At 33.0% G+C, this 27,136-nt stretch overlaps 1 protein-coding gene across 1 annotated transcript in view; it reads right to left on the bottom strand.

Moving 5' to 3' along the window:
• Positions 1-26,658, bottom strand: part of LOC149489676 (uncharacterized) — a 31,111-nt gene extending 4,453 nt beyond the window's left edge. The window contains exons 1-3 of the mRNA XM_089714368.1: positions 25,903-26,658; positions 1,101-1,216; positions 708-842 (exon numbers count right to left, since the gene is read on the bottom strand). Of these exons, the coding sequence (XP_089570494.1) occupies positions 708-842; positions 1,101-1,216; positions 25,903-25,972 (321 nt within the window). The 5' untranslated portion in view covers positions 25,973-26,658. The remainder of the gene's footprint in view (positions 1-707; positions 843-1,100; positions 1,217-25,902) is intronic.
• Between the last annotated feature and the right edge of the window lie 478 nt (positions 26,659-27,136).

Genomic DNA, 27,136 nt, shown 5'->3' with positions numbered 1-27,136 from the left:
ATATTATTAACAGGTGTCATAAAAAAATACAGTTCTGGATATGAACTAGGTATTACAATTTACAGGCGACTATGAAATATTTACATAGAAAAAAGAATATATGTAATTTTATGCGGAAAGTTTCAGAATCCATTCATTATCCATTAAAACTTAACAGTGTAATTTTCCTCGAGACAGTAACATCAGGATTACGTGACTACGTGTGTAACCGGTTACCTATACATTATTTTCTATTCCATTCTAGATACTACTGAGGAATAGGCTTTGGAACCGTTAGGGAGTTATTTACATTATAGTTAGATTATTGATCCTGCAACTGGTTCATACAGAAATAGATTAAAATTTCTAAACAAGTTTTTATCTCATTTCAAATCACTATGATTTGGTACCTATACTGTTGCCTACTTGCAAAACTTATTCCTGGTATACAGAACATTCAAAGGAATTGTATCAATGGTTAAACAAAAGTGCGATTGTGAATATGAACAACTTGCTAACAATTTATATAAAAATAAAGTTTGATGGAAATTACAGATCAGAAAATGCTCTATGACTGTACGCTTAAAATCGTATCGATTATAAATATGTAGATACAGTAATAAGAAAATGATTTACCGCATTATAAAAAGTTTAATTTGTTTCTTATCCTCTCGTAGCCGAGAATAATTTTATGTTAGAAGTTATTGTTAGTATACCTCTTTTTATACCTTTTTAGTATTATCGAATTGCTCGGTTCCGGGACGAACATAGCCATGTTTGTTGACAGGGTTGCGAAGATACTGCGCCTGACAGCCCTCAGGGAGGGCACAAAAGTTGTCTAGATCAGCGTATACCGCCTTCAGCTGGAAAAATACGTTGAAGCATTATTAATTTGATAGGTGTTTTTTGTATATAAGACGATCTGTTCCAGTTTCTGAAGGTGTTTCATAATATGTATCATCTACATTTTTACACAAATTCAGTAACATGCAATGTTCATTGCTATTCCCATGTTAAACTGGTTAGCGTTAGAGAAAAATGTTAACGATTGTTTATCTAACGGAAAAACATTAAACATGCATTATGTGTCGATTACTTTGAAAACTTTGATTTTTAATTACCTTATCCTCAGCGACGCCATGGTTAACAAGCATTGCTAAGCCCTTGGTACTAAGAGCGGCAAACAACTGTTGTCCGATTCTTTTTACTACAGATTTCATAGGACATATTTCCGTACCTGAAATAAGATGTTAAACTATAATACATAATTTGTTATAAGTTGATTTTGAAGAAGCTTGCCTGCTATTTTTTTTTTGAAGACAATTGCAATCAAAATTATTTTAATTTGAAACGGTACGAAAGAAAAATCCAATGCATATAAAAAATTCTACATAATATAATAAATGAGTCTATCATTGTTTTAAAAAGGTCTAAGTCTAGTGTCTAGATCGTTATCGTCCACCTAATTCAGTGTTTTTATTTTCTTATTGTTCTCTAAAATTAAAGTACGATTTAAATCAAGATGAATTAGTGTGTGTGTGTCGATAAAATATTTTTTGAATTTAAACGTTAAATTTTAAATTATGTTTCTACCGTCTGCAACAATATTGATTTTCATAGATGTCTTGCAAAAACTCGAAAGTAACAGTTTAATTAAAATGCCAGGGGTTATGCAAGGATATAATAAGGTCACTACAATAACGTACAATTGACGATGTATGAAGTCAAAAAGTATTATTTTTATCCTCTTCTTTATTGTTAAGCGTAAGACATGTGTATCAATTATAATTTACACAAGATTCAATAAAACACAAGTAACTTTACGCTCCATTCGATTGTTATGTTTTAAGATTTTATAATAGTGATGAAACATTTACGTCATGCAAACAAAATATTTGTGGAGTTATTAGAAATTGTTTCAGTTCAATGTTCTCCATTTAAGATATCAATGTTATTAAAAATACATTTTGTTATTTGATCAGCAATAAAAACTTCCATGGTGTAGACATTTGATTTTTTAACAATGCTTTTGAACAAGATTTAATATTATGTCTAAATGGATATACAAAAAATATATTTTTGCATAATTAATTTAAAGAATACCTATGTACTCGATTTAATATGCAAAAAACCACAGGTTTCGAAGCAGCTGCTTTACGCCAAAAATAAAAATAGAGATCAAATTATTTACATAATTTAAAACGTCAAACACCCATAATAAATATGTTTCTATTTAAAAATGTGAGAAGGTGTATTTAAATAAAATATAATCGTTCAGAGTTAGTAAAGGTCCGGCCATGACACGATTCTGTCACCGACCTATGCTTACTTGTATTTTGTTTTGTTGATGCGTCTAGGTCAAATGCATTTAAATTTACTTACACTTACTTTCAATAAAGCATCTTTACCTGCTTGATTCATACTTATTGAAGTTATTCATAAGATTTAAAATACCTAGCTAGGTATTTTTTTCATCATAAATAGCTATTTATGATGAAAAAAATAATAATATAAGCACAAAGGTATGGTTTAATATTCCTACTAACCCATAGGTACTGTCTATTGATATATCCATTGTTTCCATTGAAAATGATCTGTGATTCTCCCTTCCAATATTTTATTTTTATTGACAATCGGGATTGTATAAATTGAATTGAATTAATTGTTAATAATTAATAATTATATATATTTAATGTTTACATCATCTCTGTGCATTGTTTATAATCTAGATGAAGACCAGTTTTATTATATTGTTGTTTGTCTACTAGAAACATCATAATGGTCTACTTTTAAACGTTGATTAATTAAATAACTAATATTATTACCTACTACAATGAACCCAATTCCATTTATTTTCAATATCACATTGCATATGCAAAATCTGTATATCCTCAATCCGCATACAAGTCAGTCGATCGTTAAAATATGTATATGTCGTGGTCATATCGTAGATTTGATCATTTCATGATATGAGTGGCCATTCACGAAATGGTCGCATTTCATGAAATGGCCAACATGGTTTGATCAGATCGTTAAATCGTCAACGTTTCACGATATGGTCATCCACATTTGGCCAGATCGTATAAAATATATAAAGTCCATAAAACATTAAAAAATTCTGAATATTTTTAGAACTTGTTTATTGTCATATAAGTTAGTGCCACGGCAGTGGCCGGCGACTGCCAGAAGCGAATGGTTTTTGCAATAGAAAACATTAAGGTTAGGTTAGGTTAGACTTTAATAAAGAACGCACGAGCCGAGCGAGCAAAGCGAGCGTGCCGCGGCAGCGGCCGGCGAGTGCCAGAAGCGGATCGCTTTTTAAAAAACAAACAATTATAATACTTTAGTAAAAATGCGTCTTAAATTATTTTATTTAAGACGCATTTTTTCTTCAATACATATAAGATATCCACATTTTCCATAGTACTCGAACCGTCGTAAATTCTTTGCTATGACTTTCTTCATATTGTTATTAAACGAATTATGAAGTTTTTAACTGCGAATAATTAAATTTTCGCCAGCGGCCGCCATCTTATCACATAAACACAGAGCTTGCAGCGCCTCTACCAATGATTAATGTAACTATTTTACGATATGATCAAATAATTTTGATCATTTCATGAAAAAACCGCGCGTTTAGTTGGCCATATCGTGAAACGATTTCTTATCATTGATCTGCTCAAGCCACATCATGATGTGGCCAAACTAAATTGGCCATTTCACGAAATGCGACCATTTCGTGAAATGGCCAATCATATCATGAAATGACCAAATTTACGATATGGCCACGACATATATACAAAATTGGTAATTGACATCAGAGGCATTTTTGAATGCTTTTAGTAATTTACTGGAACATACAATTAAAAGATAAATCAACCGTCTGTTTGGTCAATGATAATTTCATTTTAGGCAACTTTAGATATGATTTTTGGAAGTTGGATTAGATAAAATAAATTATCTGATATAATCGCCGTTGTTAAATAGATGTGAGTTACGATTATGATGTTTATTCTTACCTATTCAGTGAATTCGCGTTTTACAATATAATATGACACTTATGTTAGAAAATTCAAAGAATATTTCCTAATAATTTAATATTTTCCAACTTACATGATCGTTGATATACAATATGATGGATGCACGTAGTAGGTACATGCGTATTGTACTGATGTTGAACTAATATTACGCATGCTATAGTTTCAATCTTAGGTAATTTGCGTTTTAGAAGGTGGCTACCATGTTATGGTAAACTATTAACTAAAGTTGTTAACTGATTTATGTATAAGCTAATATATGAGTAGGTGCGCGTACTAATTTTATTGCTTTATCGGGTATGAATTTAGAACAAACGCTTGACCCATATTCAATGATTAATTCACAGTGTACCTACTCAAGCGAGAACACGAGATGAGCACGCAAAGAGCATTGCTCTAATAAAAGTAATCCGTAATTTGTGTATGTACTTTGTGATTAGGTGACTGGTGAGGATATGACAGGAAGACTGCGGTATACTGTATTAATCATACTGCGATAATCGCTATCACATCTGTCTGAGTTTATTAGTAAGTAGTTATTTACTTCTTAGTCATCGTTGTAGCAATCTTTGCAAGTGCAAAATATTTATATTCAAAGGTTTATACTTTGCTAAATTCACTGTATTATCTTAGCGCAGAATAATTAATAGATAGAACTTAACTAATAAAGAATGGGAAAAGATTGATGTGAATTCAGTTTAAACGATGTTCTTTAGACGGTAAAAAGTCCATTGATGTAGAAAATATATTGCTCCATTGTTTCGATGAATATGTGTATTGTTTTCTCTATTATCATTTATAATTTTTCCGTCATATTCATATTTAATGTGAATTATTATTTTAATAAGGAAATCCGTTCTAACTTCGATTGTTTTTATCTTCCATTGCTATACCTTTAATTTGTCTTATGTCAGTATGTAATTTGCTAAAGTTACCTACGTATTCATTCGGAGACGTGATAATATAGTTTTCCTCGTGTAATCAAACTCAACGCACCCTCAGGGTAGGTACCTATTAAGTTATTAACATAATAACAAAAAAAAAAAAACACACACACACACACTACTTTCTGAGGCTGTGATGTATGTATTAGGTACCGCTACTATTCATGGAAATCTAAATTGTTATTTAAATTTCTGTGGTACTATGCAAAAATCAGTATTTGTGGCTCTGCGTCGGCCACAGATATTATGAAATTAAATTTTCTAATACTATAGTTATTGGTTACCCGTTACAGCATTGCCAAACTGAGTGTGAGTTCGACTTGCATTTGGTCACTTTGTAATAAATATTTCTGCCTTGGCTATCTCAACAAAATCTGTCTAAGATGTCTAAGGTTTTAATGGTATCATTAGCAAATCCTACTAATATTATAAATGCGAAAGTAACTCCGTCTGTCTGTCTGTTACGCTTTCCCGCCACCACCGATTTTGATGAAATTTGGCACAGACAATCTTTAGACCCTGAGAAAGAACATAGGCTACCTTTTATTGCGAAATATGTACCACGGGCGAAGCCGGGGCGGACCGCTAGTTATTTCATAAATATACCAATATAGGTATCTAGGTACACTCTATTTGGTGCTTCTTAGATATAATCCATACTAATATTATAAATGCGAAAGTAACTCTGTCTGTCTGTCTGTTACTCAATCACGCCTAAACTACTGAACCGATTTTCATGAAATTTGGTATGGAGATATTTTGATACCCGACAAAGGACATAGGCTACTTTTTATCCCGGAAAAATGACGCAATCCCGGAAATCCCACGGGAACGGGAACTATGCGGGTTTTTCTTTGACTGCGCGGGCGAAGCCGCGGGCGGAAACCTAGTATGAGATATCTTTACTATTTAAATTCTCTATACTTGTTTTAAATCATTTAATGAAATCTATACTAATATTATAAAGATGAAGAGTTTGTTTGTTTGTTTGTTTGAACGCGCTAATCTCAGGAACTACTGGTCCGTTTTGAAAAATTCTTTCGGTGTTAGATAGCCCATTTATCGGGGAAGGCTATAGGCTATATATCATCACGCTAAGACCAACAGGAGCGGAGCAATGCGGGAGAAACCGCGGGGAACAGCTAGTCTTTAATATATAGAATATTATATACTTGTTAGGTAACATATTGGTTAATACAAGAAAAACCATAGATGTACTTTTAAAACTCGCAGTATACCAAATAATTAACTATGTACCACACCCCGGACACTCCATACAAAATTATCGTTTTGACAGTCACACTGTAGAGACTGCAAATGTATATGTTAACGCCTTAGTTAACGCTTTATGGTTGGCACATTTTTGACTAGCGTAAAAAAATTCGCGTTTTTCTGATGAAATACATCCGTAAAGAGCACAATATCTAACCATTTTCTACGAAAAACGATAATCACAAATCCAAAATAATTTGGAAAATCCAAAAGTGCACGCCTCATAATTTTTTTTTAATAAATATTTATTAATTATTATTTTTGTTTATTTAATAACAATTAAACCACATCGAATCAGACCCTGAAAAATGAAAGGGTTCTATTCCTGAGCATACTCAAGCGTAAGAGAAAAAAAAAGACTCGATTAGTAAAGTATTTCGGTCGCTATCGTGTTAACAAGAAAAAGGATCCGCACATACAGACACACGGACGTCCAAGACAGAACTTTTTTAAACTGTTTTTTAACTAGTTTAAATAACAAAAATGACATCAAAAATATCATGATCGTTAAAAATAGTGTTTTTTCTTAATATGTGTGTGTATGTATTATCTTACAAGTGAAATGTATGATACATAAAGACATTTTAAGTTTGAAAAATCAGATGTTTTGCGCGAAGTGACAGTAGTACCCACCTCAACGCTTCGCTTATGAGGCGTGCAATAATAAAATTACTTTAAGTCAATTTGATTAATGTTGTCAATCTTCGTTGCGTATCGTCCCTGTAGAAAAAGACTGATCGTGCGGGGTGAGGTAAGTGTTTAATTTTGGCGGGGAGTGTCCGTTCTGTAGCGTTTAGCTACTATCTTCTTAATATATATAAATCTCGTGTCACAATGTTTGTCCTCAATGGACTCCTGAACCACTTAACCGATTATAATAAAATTCGCACACCATGTGCAGTTCGATCCAACTTGAGAGATAGGATAGGTTTTATTACCGAAATCCCACGGGAAAGGGAACTATGCGGGGTTTTATTTATTTATTTATTTCTCTGAAAACGCGGGCGAAGCCGCGGGCGGAAAGCTAGTGTATTATGTATTCTGTGTATGTACTTTAAAATGACACATTGCAACATTTTTTTATTACAGCACTATTGCATACTAAGATATATAAGTTATTGTAATCATTTGATTGACAGGAAATTTATGTTAAGTAAGTAATTACATAAAGTTTTATAATCTAGATTCTAGATAATTAAAATGCTGAATCGTAGACTCAATTGCTAAACCAAGAAGTGACAATTATTTTTCTTTTATATTTTATTTAATGTTAGAATGGTGTACCTATATTTTGCTCGGTGAATTACATATTATGTAGATTATAGAACTTGTTTTGTGATAATGAAACGTAGCAACAGTTAAGAACCTGAAGATAAATAAAAGTGTAGTCTTTTTCCATGAATACGTTTCTTTCCGAGTTTAATATCATTAATATATAATATACATCAACGTAATATAGACGTGTATAAATTGCGGAAGCGCTTCGCTTTAGCCTCTGTCGAATCTTAGGTCGTCTTAGAACTCTGACGAAATCATGAAGGTCATGTATCCTTTGTTTCACAGTTTTTTCAAACGTCTAATAATTATTCATTTAATGTAATTACAGGATGGTGACGTCACAATTCGTGATTGTTAGCTATGAGCGTGATAAATGCACGAAATATCAGTAGGTATATAACGTCATTCGTGATACGATTTAAGTACCTAGGTAGGTATATAATATTTCCTGCAAAAATTACTCCATAACATAATATGTGAATAAAATATGCTTGAAATGGTTCTAGGAAAACGAAGACTAAATTTTGTAGGGAAAAAGAATTGGCTGTTTTTACAAGTCACTGTGAAGTGGTCAAGGAAAGAGGAAAACGAATGACGATCTCATGACCAACTACCAACTCATGTAGGTTTGTTTGACGTGGGATTTTTGTGGAAATTTCGTGTACGTCAGAAATTTGTTTCTAAACATATGAATCAGATATTTACCCGTATCGAATACTTATGTAAATATAAATTCATAGTTCTACATTTATATCGTGGTTGTAATTTAGCAATACTATTTTGATTCCTTCCTTTTGCTTTTTACCTCAAGATGAAGTATATCGTTAAAAATCCTCGTCAAATATTCAGCTAAGAACAAAAAGGAATCTTGTTGAAATATTTGTTTTATAAATTGTAAAGTTGGTAATTTACATACAGTGTCTTCCATCACGTGGGTCGCCTGCTCCATTGCCGGGGTTGCAAATTGCAATAAAAAATAAAAAAAAGTGTCATTCGTTCAAAAACCTTTCAAGATTTTTAAATAGATGTCAGAAATTGAAAATTTGAAGTAGACGAACATTGTCCCCTTTCATACTGTAACGAGGTAACGAGCACATGTCTATCTACTGTATTTGTGTTACTGGGCTACTGTCTATATAATCTATATTGTCTATTTAACCACTTACATTATATTAATCACACTTTATAGGCTATCTTTTAGTCTTGTTTGCCTTTACTGTTCTAATTGACCACCTTAGTCTACACAAATATCATTGAAAAAAATTAGGCCATCTATCCACTTCCAATTTAGTTAGATAAACTATATTTCGAGTTGGTTTTGAAATTTAGTTTGAACTAAACCTAGATATACCAACTACGTATATATCTTATCAACGTCAATGTAACTACTCACCTCATCTCTTTATTTAATTTAATAAAAGAATGTCATAAAACTATGTAGATAATGTTTGTATATCTGATTAAACTCAGTTTAAAAAATGGGCGTATAACGTTTAACCTTGTTCTTATTATTTCATTCAACCAATTAATCATAATCACTTTGTTCCGTAGGTCCTTAACTGTTTTATTTGGTCTAATTCTTGAGAGTAATTATGATTTAGATCAACATCGTATGTCTATATTTTGTAATAAAGACTGCCTATATTTTGTAATAAAGGTATTATAATGACATTGTAAGCGAAATTTTGAGTTTCTCGCAAGATAGAGCAGGCTCCAAGGAGATGTTCGTTTGCATAAATAGCGGACCTAAATCTGACTTCTGATATATATTGTATAGATCCCAGACATCCTATAGACAGATGTTGCCAACCAGTTTTGTGGTCCCCTTCCCCGCACCCCGGTAATTAAATATGGCATACAAAGAAAAAAATAAACATTTCCAAAACATGCCGCGTGGGGTATCAAATGAAAGAGCTTATTGAGTAGATCACGAATATATAGCATACTATAACATTTCTTACACTTTCTCTAAGATTTTTTAGAAAATTTACGAAAATGGTCCATTTTTGAGTTAACTTTAAACCACTATAGATTGAAAACTCATGAATATATTTTTTAAATTATTATTTTAAATAATTAACAATAGTCCATTGTTTACGATTCAATAGTTCGTACAGTGAAATAGTTGTATGGGGGAGTGGGGGGAGCATTCGAAGATGGCGAGTATATTTAAGTTTAGAAGAGGCTGATTCAAGAATGTTCTGCCATATTTTTCATTCTGTCAAACACAACGACAGTGCAGAGATAATTATTCCAAGCCCTGACACCGATACTTTTGTATTAGGCCTTTATTTCTGGCATAAACTTGAAAATATACTCGCCATCTTTGAATGCTCCACCCACTCCCCCATGCAACTATTTCACTGTACGAACTATTGAATCGTAAACAATGGACTATTGTTAATTATTTAAAATAATAATTAAAAAAATATATTCATGGGTTTTCAATCTAAAGTGGTTTAAAGTTAACTCAAAAATGGACCATTTTCGTAAATTTTCTAAAAAATCTTAGAGAAAGTGTAAGAAATGTTATAGTATGCTATATATTCGTGATCTACTCAATAAGCTCTTTCATTTGATACCCCACGCGGCATGTTTTGGAAATGTTTATTTTTTTCTTTGTATGCCATATTTAATTACCGGGGTGCGGGGAAGGGGACCACAAAACTGGTTGGCAACATCTGTCTATAGGATGTCTGGGATCTATACAATATATATCAGAAGTCAGATTTAAGTCCGCTATTTTTGCAAACGAAACTGCTCTGAGAGTCCGGTCTAAGATTCTAATATGATTTTGTTTATAAATATCGAAATGTTGATATTATGCATTAGAGTAGCCCATAAAAGTGTGTTTACGTTCAATTATTTTACGATACACACACGTGTATTTTAAACGTGAAGTTATAACAAAGGAATTTGAGGACGGTTTAATAATCATTGTCCTTTTTAAAGTAACATTATCAGAAACTCATTGTTTGCTTCTTACTGTATCGCGGAGTTCGGAAATATTGTTTTAGTTAAATATAAATGTATGTATTATATTTGGATATTTAAAAATGTGTTATTATTTCATCATTTATTTACACGATAGTAGAACTATTCCGATGGAATTATCAGTGACGGCATAAAACAGGCGAGTAGGTACCTAGATACCACATAAAATAACTTGCCTGCTTTATTTTGGACTTATCGCATTAGCTGCTAAGCCTTATCAAAATTGTGATAAAAGTGCTTTATGAAAATCGTTATTTTTATTTATATTAACTTCTTGATAATTCAATTATTGCTATTCATTGAGCACATGAATTTCTATTATTACTTACCTACGTAATATCATATCAGTAGTATCTACCCTATTATTAAGACGTATAATTAGTTACATAGCTTTTAGTTATAAGGTAACCGTTTTTAGAAAGTTTTACTACTAACCTATCTACTATCTACCTAGTCAAAGTTAAAACCGCCAAGGTAAGGATAGAAAGTGAAATCTATTTTAGAAGTGCCGTTCTCTTATTTCTTGCATTTGACCGAACGTAACGCAGTCTATATTTGCTGTCGGTATTCAGCAATCACTTTTTTGCACTTATTGTTTGTACCACTTAGGTAACATGTTTTTGTCTTGTGATGGATCGGTAACTTCGGCCTTTTGGTAAACTTTACCTAAATATAGACTCATAGGTATCTAAGTTATTTTTGCTCTATTCGCTTTTGTAGTAGCGAAGATACCCACAGATAAATTCATAAAACAATCTTATAAAAGTTCACAGACTTTACATTAAATGATTAAGGTACATTATTGGCATCTTCTTCTTCAGTCCGAATATAGGTATACTATCTAAAATGTTCTTTCCCTATTGCCCTGCAGTGAATGACTGTTACCCATTATCTCCCTAAAATCCTTGATTTCTTATTCTCGAATTATGGTGGTTTTCAGAACGTTTAGTAACGATGATTTTCGTCTCGCGTGAATGATGAATACGATGTTTTGGTAGAGGAAACCCCTAACACGTTTAACGAAGACAATTAGGTTAACAAGTTTGCGTAATTGCTTTGTCTTGGTGGTTTTCCTCGATGAAATTGAAAATGTCGAGTGTTTTCATACCATTTAGAATTACAGAATCATCATTATTTTCGTTAATAATAATTATAATTTTGATAACAAGTAAATAAGGCTGTAGTTACTTTATATCAACAGCAAATTAATTACATACCTATCATAAATTATAAGATAAGATTGTCTTAATTTTATTCATAAATCTTGTTTCTTTTAGTAGGTAATTTTTATGGCTCATGTGTAATTGATTTTGTGTTTAGATTTATCTCTAAAGAAGAACAGAAAAATCATATAGCCTCATGATTTTTAAAATAAAGAACAAGCAAGTGGAGCTTTAAGTGAGTTATTATAAAATAAAATACTAATTCAGGTTCACACACTTTACACGTGCCATTCAAGAAGCCCTCGCTAAATAAACCATCGACGTCGTTATCAAGCATTCTGATTGCATTTGCATGCGAGCATATCAAATGTTCGTAACCAATCAGTACCTAATGTTTTCACACGTAGCTGAATATAATATTGAATAAGATATCTGCGTATCACTTTTTGTGTTATCGTGGCGTCGACTTTGACCACAGCTTTGACGCATATATAACACAAATAAAGGAATCGTCAAGCGAATTTGTTTAACACATATGGTATGGGACAATACTTTGGCAATACACAATGCCTGTAATTATCACGCGCTGTTGGCGTGTTTGTCGTACAATGGCTTATGGGTGGCATTGTTTGAGAAGCTTGATATCATACCATCTTTTATGGACTGTTCAAATTTTCAATATCCAAATATCGGCAATACATTTATGCTAAGGTTCAGTAAACACTGAATTATACCGCATACGTATAGCATAAATTGCGTCATGACATAGTTCATCATTATAGTCAGGTCTTAAATAGGTAACTTTGTATTGTTATTATTTACTAACATGTATTACTTGCCTGCACTGTAATTTTGGAATATATCATACTAGCTTTCCGCCCGCATTTAAAACTCGCATAGTTCCCGTTCTCGTGGGATTTCCGAGATAAAACTACCTATGTGTTATTCCAAGTTACCCTCTATATGTGTGCTAAATTTCATTGTAATCGGTTCAGTAGTATTTGCGTGAAAGAGAAACAAACATAGACACCTGCACATACATCCATCCTCCCAAACTTGCGCATCTATAATATTAGTAGGAAGGATAATAATTTTCTTTATAGGTATGCTGTATGTGTACACTGTATATGTACTGACCGACTGACCGATTTAAAAACATTTTGCCAGCTCAGACTAAAAAACGAGTACAGATTCGTGGAAGTACCGGAACATTCAAGTTTTGTAACTTATAATATTCATGTGATGTGGCTTTTTTAAATTATAAATCAATATAGAGAGCTAAACTAAACAAAATTGGTACAGACCAGACCATTTTGATAAGCAAGATTTTACGCCATCAATTTGAGTGGAACTGTTGATCTTTAATTCCATTTTTCTGCTGTGTGGCTGGAGTGATATCTCATAATTTAAATGATTTTATAAATATGTGTTTTGGATCAATTTTAGCATTTTGTGATTTTTTATAAATTAAAATTAATAATTGGGGGTTTATTATAAAACATTGTTTTTAAAACAATAAGCTTAGATAATAATTAACGTAATTTCATACATTCGAGGTAATTTGATTGCCTGGATCTTTCTAGTTAGTTTAAACATTCAATCATATTTCTGAGCGTACACGATAGAGAAATAAACATAAATGCATAACAATGTGAGTTTCAATTCCTGACAATACTAGGAAATGCCTCAGAACATGTACGTCAGAGGTAGGTAATACAAATATTTGTTTGTATTCTTTGAGACACGTTCCCAATCGATTTGTTTGTTTAGATTGTAGAGCAATCAACACCAGAACGATTTCTCAATTTTGGAATGTTCCATGTTTTAAGATGTTGTTTTGTGCGACTGGTGAACGTACCATTGATAATCAAGTATTTTCTTATGTTTTTTTCAAGTTTAGTCCTTTTAGTGTTTTAGTGTCTCTTTGTACAAGTATGTATTTCTGAAATATAGGTATGTATATGTAATAGATTACTTATACATATCGGTCAATTAGGGAAAGCTGGCATGTTCACAGTACTCACACTTATGCAATTTCACTTACAGTATGTTCAAAAATAAATGCGACTCTAGTTTCATTTTAGACTTGAATTGTAAAATGGGTGCGTTGTAGATATATATATATATATATATATATATATATATATATATATATGCAAATATAATTACTTATGAAAGCTCTCATAATTTACCTGTAAAATTATAATTTAAAAGTAAATCAATTGATGAAGTTAATTATTTATTCTAATAATAATCAATTGGATAAAAGTATTAATAATCATTCAATTATCAAATAATAATTAAATTCCTGACTTTGGTCGAGTAAAGATATCTAAGAAATATTATATTTGTAGTAAGTACGTAATACCTACCAATACGCGCTAACAAATATGTGTTACATGTTTATTGTATAATTTTCACACTATTGGTTTTAAACTCAAACTCAAACATTTATACAATTAGACTTCTTCTAGAAGCACTTTTGAATCGTCATAACAGTTTAACAGTTTTAACATTTACCACCAATTCAGAAAGCAGTATCTATAGAGAAGAAGAAGATTAAGGTTGATGTTCCGACCGTCCCTCCATACATTTTTGATTACCTCTAAACTAGGGTTGTAACGGAGGCCTACTTAGCGGAGGCGGAGGCGGATGCGGAGGTGAAGAGGTTCGCCTCCGCGGATGCGGAGGTTAACGGAGGCGGAGGCGGAGGTGAAATTTGTTGGGAAAATTTATAATTATCGTCTACTTCTACAAAGTACTGCCAAATTTCACTAGTTTTCGGCTTCATCACGTTATTTAAATAACAATACCTAATAATTACGCACAAAATTACTTAAAACAATCACGGCTCAATTGCAACTACGCGGTACCGAACGCTTTGACAAGTTGATTCCTGTTATTCATTCACTCACACTCCCACCACCCGCTTGGCCGTGTTCCCGCGGCAGCGGCTTAAGCAATTAGCAAACTCTCGACCATTTCACTTGAAAACACGCAGCCGAGCGGCCGCGTCGCCTAGCGTCGCTCCTTGCGCGTTGTTTGTGATCGTAAATGAACTTCCGATATGACTCCGCATAAATTTTGCGGAGGCGGATGCGGAGGCGGAGGTTAAATTCTTGCGGAAGTTCCGCAGTAACGGAGGCGGAGGCGGAGTTCCGTTACAACCCTACTCTAAACACTTAACACAGACACTATTTCTTTAAAACTAATCATTTTATCACTTCTCTATAATGAAATGTGTGCGCGTTCGACCTTTTTAATCAATAATTTACAATATTTACTTAGAAAAACAACAGTAAAATACCGGAAAAATTTGACACTTCTACAGTAGTGTGCGTGACTTTTGCCAAGCGAAACACGACATAAAGCACGACATCTAGCGCATAGACTATATACTTATTACAGATCTAGCGCGTCAATGTCTAAACGAAAGGCGATGTTTAGACATTGACGCGCTAGATGTCGTGCATTCGCGTTCGTTATCTTATGCATAATGAGCATAATTCTAATAAATCAAAGTTCTGTGTAAAAATTGAGTAATTTCATTTCCAATCGTTCAAAGAAAATAACAATAAAATAAAATAAAACTAATGACCTTAGAAACTATGTTTTTTTTTATTTATTACTCATTATTGTTCGTCCGTCGTAGGTCTGTAAACTGTATTGTACACTGAAGGTAAATGGTACTGTAGGTACTTTAGTTCGGCGTCGTCGCTCGTCGGCTTGATATAAAATTACATTCTTGATTTCATTGACACGCGCTATGATTTGCGCGCGGAATTTCTTGTGTTGTGAATTTATTTTTGTATGCTATGCATTTTAATTGATTCAAATTGCAATGTTTCTCTAGTATGCATTTGAGACTATATTGTAAATTGTAATAATTGATCGTGGGTATAGTAATTAATTATTCTAATAACGCAATTAGTAATATATGTATTTTCGGTGGGATTCAAAACAAAAAATTGGCCCGTGATTTTTATGAAATTTCACCACATTGCAAATCACATCAATCATAGTTCATACACATGTATGACGAAAGTGATTAGTATTGTGGCTAACATTGACTCATCAGTTCATCACTGAAACCAGTGATAAATCAGTACCTATATCATATTGTGTTTGAATATTTTTAAACAATGATATAAGTATACAATTATTATAAATCGGTAAACTATCAAAGTAATCACAAACTTGCAAACATTGGTAAAATGTCCAGTAGTTTATGAGCCTATTCATTACAATCAAACAAACAAACAAAGTTTTCCTCTTTATAATATTAGTGTAGACAAACACTATGAATACGATCACGAATGCAAATTCGGGGATTTTCTAATTATTGCTAAATAATAATTGAATTCGTTTTGAAATACTCTATAATTTTTAGTGTATAAATAGACATTTATAATGTGGTGCTCATTTTTTTTGTACTGCTAACGCTATTGTAGGTACCTATTTTCGTTGTTTTATTTCAAGTGAACACGGCCATACAATTTTGTCTCGAGCCGCCTATGATTGTAGGTACTTTTGTTAGGCTCCTTCGTCGTCCGCGTCGGCTCAAAAGTTCTTGATTTCATTGTCACGCGCTATGATTTGCGCGCGGATTTTCTTGTGTTGTGAATTTATTTTTGTATTATTATTATTTTTTATTTATTTTTTTATTTTATTGATTCAAATAAAATATTTCACTAGTATGCATTTGAGACTATATTGTATTATGTATAATTTATCGTAGGTATAGTTATTCTTATAACGCAGTTATATTTTCGGTGGGACAATTTGACCCGTGATTTTTCTGAAATATCACCACGTTGCAAATCACATCAATCATACACACGTATGACGAAAGTATAGTGGCTATAATTGACTCATCAGTTCATCACTGAAACCAGTGATAAATCAGTATATCATATTTTATTGTGTTTGAATATTTTTTAAACAACGATATATACAATATTATTATAAATCGGTAAACTACCAAAGTACTTCCGAATTTTCAGACAGACAAACAAGTAGGTAGTTTGAACACGCAGTTTTCTTATATTAGTAGCAAAAATCAAAACCATAATATTATGTTTACCTACTATATTTTACTAAAAGTCGAGTGCGTCGAAATCGTAAATAATAATATGTTTTTCACCTTCCTGGTTATTTTCCCATAGTAAATAGTGTTTTAGGTTTGTTGTTGTAGGTAGGAATAATAATAATTATTCTTACATGTTGGTTATGAAATGTATATTGAAATAATTTACTTTTACAAATCATTAGTGATATAAGTTTTGAGTGAAAATGCTTGGATCAGCATAATATTATATGGTACTTCAAATACATGTTTTGATAAAAAAAACAATAGTGTAATAAAATAAAACTGCGTTTTATTGTAATCAATGTTGACAATTTTAAATTCCAAAATTATTGATCAATAAAATAGTTTACACCAACAAATATAACTTTTATTTTTATAACAATCGTTCATAATATAAACCGTAGCAGGTGGCGTTTTGAAGTTCTGTCTACTCATACAGAAAAATGGAAAACTTGTTTTTTTTGTAAACAATTTATTACTCATGTTGTTTGGCAACTCGAAGCGTGGTCGTCCGTCGTAGGTACTTTTGTTCGGCGTCGCGTCGTCGTCCGCGTCGGCTTGATATAAAACATTCTTGATTTCATTGACACGCGCTATGATTTGCGCGCGGAATTTCTTGTGTTGTGAATTTATTTTTGTATGCTATGCATTTTAATTGAATCAAATTGCAATATTTCTCTAGTATGCATTTGAGACTATATTGTAATAATTGATCGTGGGTAGGTATAGTAATTAATTATTCTAATAACGCAATTATATTTTCGGTGGGATTCAAAACAAAAAATTGGCCCGTGATTTTTATGAAATTTCACCACATTGCAAATTATATATTATACAATTACAATTACAATTATTATAAATCGGTAAACTATCAAAGTAATTACAAACTTGCAAAATATGCTTTTCCGAATTTTCAGACAGACACACAATTTTATTAGTTTGTTTTAGCAAAGTAGGTACCTATACCTATACGCTTACGTCGCGCGTCGCGCGTCGTCGAAAACGGTGTAATTCAGTTACAATCCTTTTTTTGTTCCGTAATTTATTGTATTTATTCTAATACGATTTTTTTTATTCGTCGGCCAGTTCTACTAGGTATAAAAAGATAAAATTGAAATATAATTATTGTAGCGACAGCCATATTATGTTACTATGTTTTCGTAAATATGTTTTTCACCTTCCTGGTTATTTTCACATAATCTTATTCTTATATATAAAAATGAATCGCAAAATGTGTTGGTAAGCGCATAACTCGAGAACGGCTGAACCGATTTCGATCATTCTTTTTTTATTATATTCCTTGAAGTACGAGGATGGTTTTTATGTAGAGAAAACGTAAATATTATGTACCACGGGCGAAGCCGGGGCGGACCGCTAGTATATAAATATATAAATGAATCGCAAAATGTGTTGGTAAGCGCATAACTCGAGAACGGCTGAACCGATTTCGATAATTCTTTTTTTATTATATTCCTTGAAGTACGAGGATGGTTCTTATACTAGAGAAAACGTAAACATGTACCACGGGCGAAGCCGGGGCGGACCGCTAGTCTAATATAAAAATGAATCGCAAAATGTGTTGGTAAGCGCATAACTCGAGAACGGCTGAACCGATTTCGATAATTCTTTTTTTATTATATCCCTTGAAGTACGAGGATGGTTCTTATAGCTAGAGAGCTAGTTAGTTTAGTTTTAGTGCAGTGGCAGTGTAAATGTTGTTGTTGAGGTTATGTAAATTTAACACTTTAGTTAACTACCAAGATATAAATAAATGAGGATAGGACACAATAACTATTGGTTGAGGTATTTATAAACTCATAATATACTTTTAAAAAAATTTCTAGAATTAAATTAGAACAGCTGATTCAAAATAGCCTAAAAAATCTTAATAATAATAATTACGCTTCACAGCAAGAAGAAATGTACCATATGTACCCGCACAAAGTCGATATTGTGTTGCCTACCGTTCGACTCAATGGCTAGGGTTGTAACTACCTTTAATAATTATTACCAAACTAATAAACCGAGTGATGCGAAATAACCATAATTCTTTTAGAGTTTGATAAAATGATCAGGCAGGTATTTTCTTTAATCCTCTGAATTCTCGGTTACTAAATTGTATCGTTGAAATTATTCTTAATCGCGTAAATTTAATAAATAATCATATGGAAAACACTTTTCATTTGTTTTTTTACTTTCACGCCCAACTACTATACAATAATTACGTTGTTTCGGTATTTTGACGAGAAAACGCAGGAAACATCCGTTGTATCATTTTAGATAGATTGTATATTTTGTATCTGTAGAATTGAAATCAAAGCTATGTATATGTTGTCTCCATTCTTTTCTTATCGGATTGTTGATCCCAATGCGAATGCGTCACTTAAATTTTATAAAAGACAATTAAGAACATCAAAAATAAAGTGATACGTAAATATTTCACAGTGCAATATATTATGTAATTAATAATAATTATATATTTATGAAAAAATAATTACATCAGATTTAATAATAGCAATTGTTTTGAATGTACATAATATGAATAAATGATTACATCATAATAGTAATAATCACAATTGTTTTATTTCCCATTTGTTGCAACCCTAGCATATTTTCATGTAGCAGCAGAAGTACCTACACTGGCGGCGCGGCGGCATCGTGCGACATCAAAGGCATTGCCTTACTAGGTAAGTTTATAATGACTCATTTCTTTTATTATATAATTTACGTTTTACTTTTACATAATCCGATTCAATGGATTATGAAGACGAGTCACACAACGCCATACGATAGTGATGATGAATGAACATTTCAATAAATGCATGCGTGTTTTTTTATGTTGTTTTGTAATTGTTAATTGTTTCTTAAATAAAGAAATAAACTAAATATTTAAATGATGATTTGTTATTTGCAACACAACTTTATATTTGAGATTCTTTACAAATGTATATTTGGTTTTGTATCATCAAATTTATAAATTTTATTCCATAGTTTTCAAAATTAAATGTAATTTATGACCATAAAAACATTAATGTTGTTTGAGTTTAAACTAACGATGAACGTTAAGTTTTACATTTATTACATAGGTAATATTTTAATTTACAAGACAAATGTGAAAAGTAAATCGTAATTTAAACATTATTTCAAAATAACATCGAACAATGCGTCGAACACATTCATTTGACATTTCAAATAGAAACTATGACATATGACGTTTGCAAGAGAGATAGATATAGGTATGTGTCAAAACAAAACTTTTACTTTTATTTCTATTTATTCGGTATAATTACAACTTAATAGTGATAAATATGATCATTATAAATACAAATAGGAATTAACAATATCACGAACACGTGACACAACTAGTATTTTACCGATTCCATACGTAGTCATACATGTTTCAAAAGAAAAACTTTTAATTTTACTATTATTTCAATTTATCCGGTTTAATTAAGACTTAATATTGATACATATGATCATTATAAATACAAATAGGAATTAACAATATAACGAATACGTGGCACAACTAAAATTTTACCGATACCACCCGTGGTCATTCTCCTTTGTGGGTCATTTGTAACAGGATGGCGGTTCTACAGCGAAAAAAGAAAAATGATGGTCAGAACGCTGATACCGGATACCTTAAGATACTGTAATATAAAATATTACTAGATTAGATAAAATATTATAGGTAGTATCTTCACCGTGTGTGACGCGCTTTGCATTCACGCCATCTAGAGTTAAATCTTTATCATTTTTGTATACGTCTGTGTGTGTAAACGACCCTGTATGCAATGACAGATGTTAAAACGCATAATTTTACCGAATTGGGTGGATTTTAAGGCAATGATATAACATATTTCAATAAAATATAATATTCAGTAACCGCCATGACTATTCCTAGGTTTGATGACTATTCCAATTACGCAAAAACTCAAATAAACTAGAAATGTAGAATTCAGCGCCATCTAGCGGGATATTGGCTGGGAACAGATCGTTGCAATCACCTCATAATCGTAATCTTCTACTTCACTGTAACTTTCATCGCTCGAAGAACTCGATGTTTCGTTGTCGGAATTTCTTAATGTTATTATAAATGAGTCAGTGTAATTATCTACTTTTGGTTCTAATCTTATATATAAAAATGAATCGCAAAATGTGTTGGTAAGCGCATAACTCGAGAACGGCTGAACCGATTTCGATAATTCTTTTTTTAATATATTCCTTGAAGTACGAGGATGGTTTTTATGTAGAGAAAACGTAAATATGTACCACGGGCGAAGCCGGGGCGGACCGCTAGTTGAATATATTTTTCCTCATGTTCTCGCGTCTTTCTCCAAACGTCACTAAACATATCCAGACTAATAGCATTTGCTTCCTTTCTAAATAATTCTTCCACAGTTTTCAAGTTAAAGTTCACATTTTGTGATGCTACTTTCCCTTGCCCCATAGTAACTCTATTGGGTTGAGTTCTGGATGGTATGGTGGAAGGCGCAATACACTATGTCCATGATCTTTGAGGATTGCATCAAGTAGGTAAAAATTGTGTATAGTTTGGCTTATTTTTTTTAATAATGTGATAACTCTGATTATTAATTAGTAATTTGATTTTTGAAAAAAAAAATGCCGATTTTAGTCAAAATTTATATTTTTCTAACAAGATCCTTATCATCCAAATTTCCACCTTGGTGAGAAAAATTGACATTTCTAATGAAAATGAACAAAAAATTAAATGATTTTATTAAATACTGTAAAATAGTCTATAATTCTTCCATTTACTGTATCACAAAATTCTTCATAGATTTTTAGATATTCGTACTACACCAATTACATCACCCTGTATTTATAAACAATTGCAAAATATGACACATACATAGGCCGGGAGATACTGACACAAAATTTCGGATCATTTGTAACAGAATGGCGGTTCTACAAAAATCTTATTACGCAATGACTAAAAGAAAAATGATGGTCAGAACTCAGAACGCTGGTACCGGCGGACTAGTCGCGTGGGCGTTAGTCGAACTCGTCGGATAAGTAGCGAAAGTCAAACGATTTGTAACACAAAAATTTTAGAATTCACCGATAGCCCATAAAAAAGATGTAGGCGGTAGTGTCATGCCATACTTTTCCGGTGTAACTTACAGCCCCCCATACCGACGCGATGCGTTGATTAAAAAAAAAACAATTCAAACATTTGTACCAGGCTAACTTTTGCACAGGTAATCATCATCGTGCAGACATTTACGAAAATCGCCATGCCATACTTTTCGGACGATTCCAAATAGCCACCATACCGCCGAAAATCTGCAAAAAAAAATTTTTTTTCGCCAAACAATTTGTACCAGTATTGCATTTGGTTTTTTGGAGAGTATTTGATAAAATGTGACCATTATTATATTTGCCATACTTCTAGTAGGGGGAAAAAGTGCTGCTATACTTGAAAATTAATTTATTCGTCACGTTTCAAAAATACGACTGTACAATACGTAAAATAATTTTTTACAGTATGGGATCATTATATTCTGTTTGTTTGTATACAATTCTACCTAGAAAAAAATATCGCAGATTGCAAACATGGGGCGGATGATTGTAAGACTTAAGCCAAGACGTAAAAAAAAATGAAAAGAATTGGCGATTTGTACCAGTACGGCATTTTTGGAAAGTATATGATGCAACGTGACCATTATTATATTTGCCATACTTTTAATAGAGGGAAAAATTAGTGCCATACTGCTACAAATCGTTCAAACTACGAATAAAATCTTATAATAAGAAAAAAAATCTTATACACATTCGCCACCTCCCACAGGTATGGCATTATCACACTTCTATTTATAATCATTCAGGAGTTGTTGAAAAAAAAAATGTAGGGTGGTACAAATCGTTTGGCGAGAAAAAAAAATTCAAAAATTTGCAGATTTTCCGCGGTATGGCGACCATTTGGAATCGTCCGAAAAGTATGGCATGGCGATTTTAGTAAATGGCTGCACGACGATGGTTACCTGTGCAAAAGTGAGCCCGGTACAAATGGTTGAATTGTTTTTTTTAAATCAACGCATTCACGTCGGTATGGCGGACTGTAAGTCACATCGTAACTGTATGGCATGACACTACCGCCTACATCTTTTTTAAGGGCTATCGGTAAATTCTAAAATTTTTGTGTTACAAATCGTTGGACTTTCGCTATTTATCCGACGAGTGTGACTAACGCCCACGCGACTAGTCCGCAGGTACCAGCGTTCTGACCATCATTTTTCTTTTTGTCATTGCGTACTAAGACCCCTCTAGACCGCCATCCTGTTACAAATGACCCGAAATTTTGTGTCAGTATCTCCCGGCCTAACATGTGCAATGTGTAAATGTGTTGACGTTCCAGCTCTTCTTAATATACCTGTATATGTATTTATATTTCTCTAGAGCTTTAAACACTTAAAAATTTCATTAGATATTTTAATGCCCTACCTAGTAAACTGTAAAAACTGTCCTAATCTTGGGACTTTCCAATGAAATTGTTTTTACTATAGGGATTGGAAGTAACTGATGAACTGTTATAATATTTTAATCCATTTTGTTTTTAGAAATGAAGTACAAACGGGTAGATTTGGGTATTTTCCGGAATTTATTTCTAAACTTTAACGACTGACTTGCGCAAGTAAGTGCGCAAGCTTGCGATCTAATCCGCTGAATCATAGTTTACAGTTTTGACATTATCTCCGTAATTTAAGAAACATGCACAGAATATCGGTCATAACGTCTGTGATCGATTGCATTTGTGACAGACCAATTAACACCATGGCTTCACTATGACACCTATAGGTAACGGCTTGGTAACGGTATGATTTGTAAACTACTCAAGGTATTTACAGTTATAGTAAAAATAGCTTATTACATAATTAAAACAGTTATATGTATTTCTATCGAATACCTATTTGAAAACAAAACGTTTATGAAACACTATTCTTTGTACTGTATGGCACAATATTTCTTATCTCATTTAAATTTTTAAGGCAAGCTTATTGTATAGGTATGTTTTATGATGAAGGGCCGCCAAGAAGCGGCAGTCGCCACAGACGGCGGGGGTATAAGGCCTGGCTGTTAACCCCCGCCGATCAAGCCGATAGACGGCTACCGTTGGGTTTTAGTGGGTATGGCTTCGTGCGAGTCCCACATACCCCCTTGGACAGTAAAACTGGCGAGGGGGATGCGTAAAGGCATTTCCCAACGTTAAAAAAAAAGGTATGTTTTATGGTTTTATGTAGTAGGTATGCTAATTAACGTTAATGCTAAATTTGTTTAAATTTTCGCTCCCTTTTAAGGTAATATCCACTTTGTGGCATAAATTATTTGTTTCAATTTAGTGATATACCTACGTGTAGGTGTTTTTACCCCATAAAATGAACTTTTTGTGAAACTTTGACCTCAATTTAGATAATATATTGATAATATTTTGCAAACGAGTTTGACAGCTTGCCTCTATATCTTATCGTAATATGTGGCCTTCAATCATTTGACGAACGTAAGCGGTCGTGAAATAAAATGCAAAGGTTGAATGTATTTCTTATGTGGTATTGCCTGTTGCAACGTGGAATGCATATTTTATGCATTTATAGATGTTAGAGGAAAAATAACTAGTTAGGTACTGCGGAATTTATCTAGCACGGATTATTTCTAATGATGTTCATAGAGCATTCAGATAAATTGAGAATTTCGATATTCATGATAAGTTTAAAGTTGAGTAGTTGTTCAAAAGCATGTGAGTTATGCATGGTAATTTAAAAAAAAACTAATAAAAAAGAAAATATAGGAAACCTTTTAAATTTAAACGTATTTTGTAGTGTAATAAGGTGATTAGGGAATTGTGTCGGATAGAGTCCCATGGTAAATTGCCGACGACGTACCGTATGGCGTGTGAAGGAAAAGAGGGCTATACAAAAGGGTTCGGACGGCTCGGCCGTTGCCCTCGCATACAAAGTCACCTTTTTTTTTCATCCGCTTCATTCAAATTACTATCTTTTACGCGAACCAGTCCTATCTTTATGATTGTTATATATTTTTCAAAAAGCATAAGTAATGTCACTTCGGATTTTCAAATCGTTGTCGTTACATAAACAAATTGTAGCGATACTGTATCAGTGTTTTGAACAGTATCAAATTGATTGATCGATGGTATTTTAAAATACCAAAGAACAATAATGATTGATGATATAAGTACGTAGCTTATAATACGTTATATTGTATTTGTCTACTTTCAAGGAAATACCTACAATCGGTGTTCATTTGCTGTTCACCTATTTCTGATAATTGAATAAAGATAAAATACCTATACCTATAGTTAAATCTATTCATATTAGGTTTACTAATTCACAAAGTACCTAATAGTGTTTAATGATTAATTTCTCGTATATGTATCTATCTATCTATCTATCTATGTACTTTGTCAAAAGTTTCATTATTAGTAGCTGCCTAGTGACGAACCATATTACTGGATTTATCAGAATTATCATGTTTATGGAGGTGTAATGTTTAATTGTAATAAAAAAAAACCTTCAAGAATCGAGTTCTAGCGAGCCTTATCTTTATTTCTTTTATTTACTTGGCTAAAAACCTAGCATTAAAATAATAAAAAAATGACAACCTATAAATCCTTATTCGACATAAATACTTAATTATAATATTAAAATTTGTGTTGTTAAATCATGATGATATATAATGATTTGATACTTATTATTGGTGAATAACTTAGATACTGGGAATTTCAGTGATTTCATGCAGCTGCATGAGTAAGAAACCGTTTTTAACGTTTTAGGGGAACTAGGTGGAAGAACGGCAACAAATGATCCGCTAAGTTCGGGTCTTTGAACTCGACTGGGTTCAAATCTGATCCATGATCCATCTAAGATTGTCTTACAAATAATATCGGAATCTTCGCTGCACAGCTGTCGGGTGCATTCAAGTTCGACCACCTATAACAATTGAGGATGCACGCAGGTAAAACATGCGCTTCTTTGTGTCTTTGAGGATTGGAAGAAACTAAAAACTATTAAAGATTTTAAGTTTACTAATGCTTTCCATTGCAGGTAAAAGGTTTTTGTTACTTTATTTAGGTATGATCGACTAGTGCAGTATTTGTTTTGAATGCTCACCTATATGCGCCAGGTCAATAATGGGAATCTCGCAGCGAGCGAGCAGGGTTTCCTCTTTCGGGGCAGCCATTGTCGAATTCGTTGCTGTTGTTCTGCTCTCGTTGAACACTAGCACCACTCTTGCGCTTTATCACACGACTTCTCGCAGGTAATTAGCAATTAGCGATCGTGACACCGAACGATAACAAAAGAATAGGATACGATACAGATAAGCACTATGGTACACGGCACGAAACCGTACGTTAAAGTTTATTAAAGTTGTGAATGGTCTTTTGATTACCCCTGGTATAGAAGCGTTCAGAACTCATTTGCATAACCTTGTAGTTCCTACTCGAGGCGTTCTGCGATCTGACGTAGCAGCAATAAGCTATACTGACTTGACACATTAAAAATTGGTTTCCGTTGCTCTTTCAGAGTAATATGTTAGGATTCGTTGCTCCCGCGTGTACGAGCCGACGGCGTCGCGCGCCCCCCGTCCCTCACAGATGCGAGTTTCGAATGTCTTTTAGTCTAATAAACTGGCTCACCGTGCGCGATGAGCGTTACCCTCCGTCCGTTAGCTCTCACTTGTATATCATCGCGCAGACTTTCGCAACCGTGTTGTGTCGAAATCGCACCGCCTCGAACACACTGGGGAGAAAGCGTCGGCAGCGTGGCAACGTTACAACCGTTCAACGTCCGGAGCGATACTGGCGGCTAGCGCGGCTCGCGAGCGCGGTGCGTGTCTGGACTCTCACCAACTGACTGGTGACTGGTCGTGACCAGTGTTAGCAACCTGAAGTGAGCTGATTATCGTACCAGAGGCGTAAAATTATCGTACATTTGGCGAATAAGGATAGAAATTATCGTACTTTTTAGAATAAAGTCAATTATTCATAAATAAATCATATAAATTGTAATATTGATAAGTATGCAAGTTCTCTATAGTTAATCTTTGTTTAACTACCGCTGTCAAATCAACGGGACACAGAAACCCAAACGTTTTACGTGCCTTAATATTCATTATACTCTTTCATCTTTGGTTTTACGCGTGGTACAGACTACAGACCTGAACCGATTCCATTTCCACTTTATGTTCAATAAACGCGCCAAGTTTAAAATTCAATCTGACAAAATTTCACTGTTCCCATGAAAGTTCGATATGAAACACGTCAAAATTTCATATTTGTATGGGTGAAATAATATAAATTCTCGAATTTTGCCTGATAGAAATTATCGTAAAATCAGCGTACGA

The sequence above is a fragment of the Colias philodice genome, chromosome 3 (genome assembly GCF_061535455.1).
Source record: "Colias philodice isolate Cphi_HAF_F1 chromosome 3, ilColPhil1 Martin Lab GWU primary, whole genome shotgun sequence".
NCBI lineage: Eukaryota > Metazoa > Arthropoda > Insecta > Lepidoptera > Pieridae > Colias > Colias philodice.
This window is presented reverse-complemented; position numbering and strand designations above follow the sequence as displayed.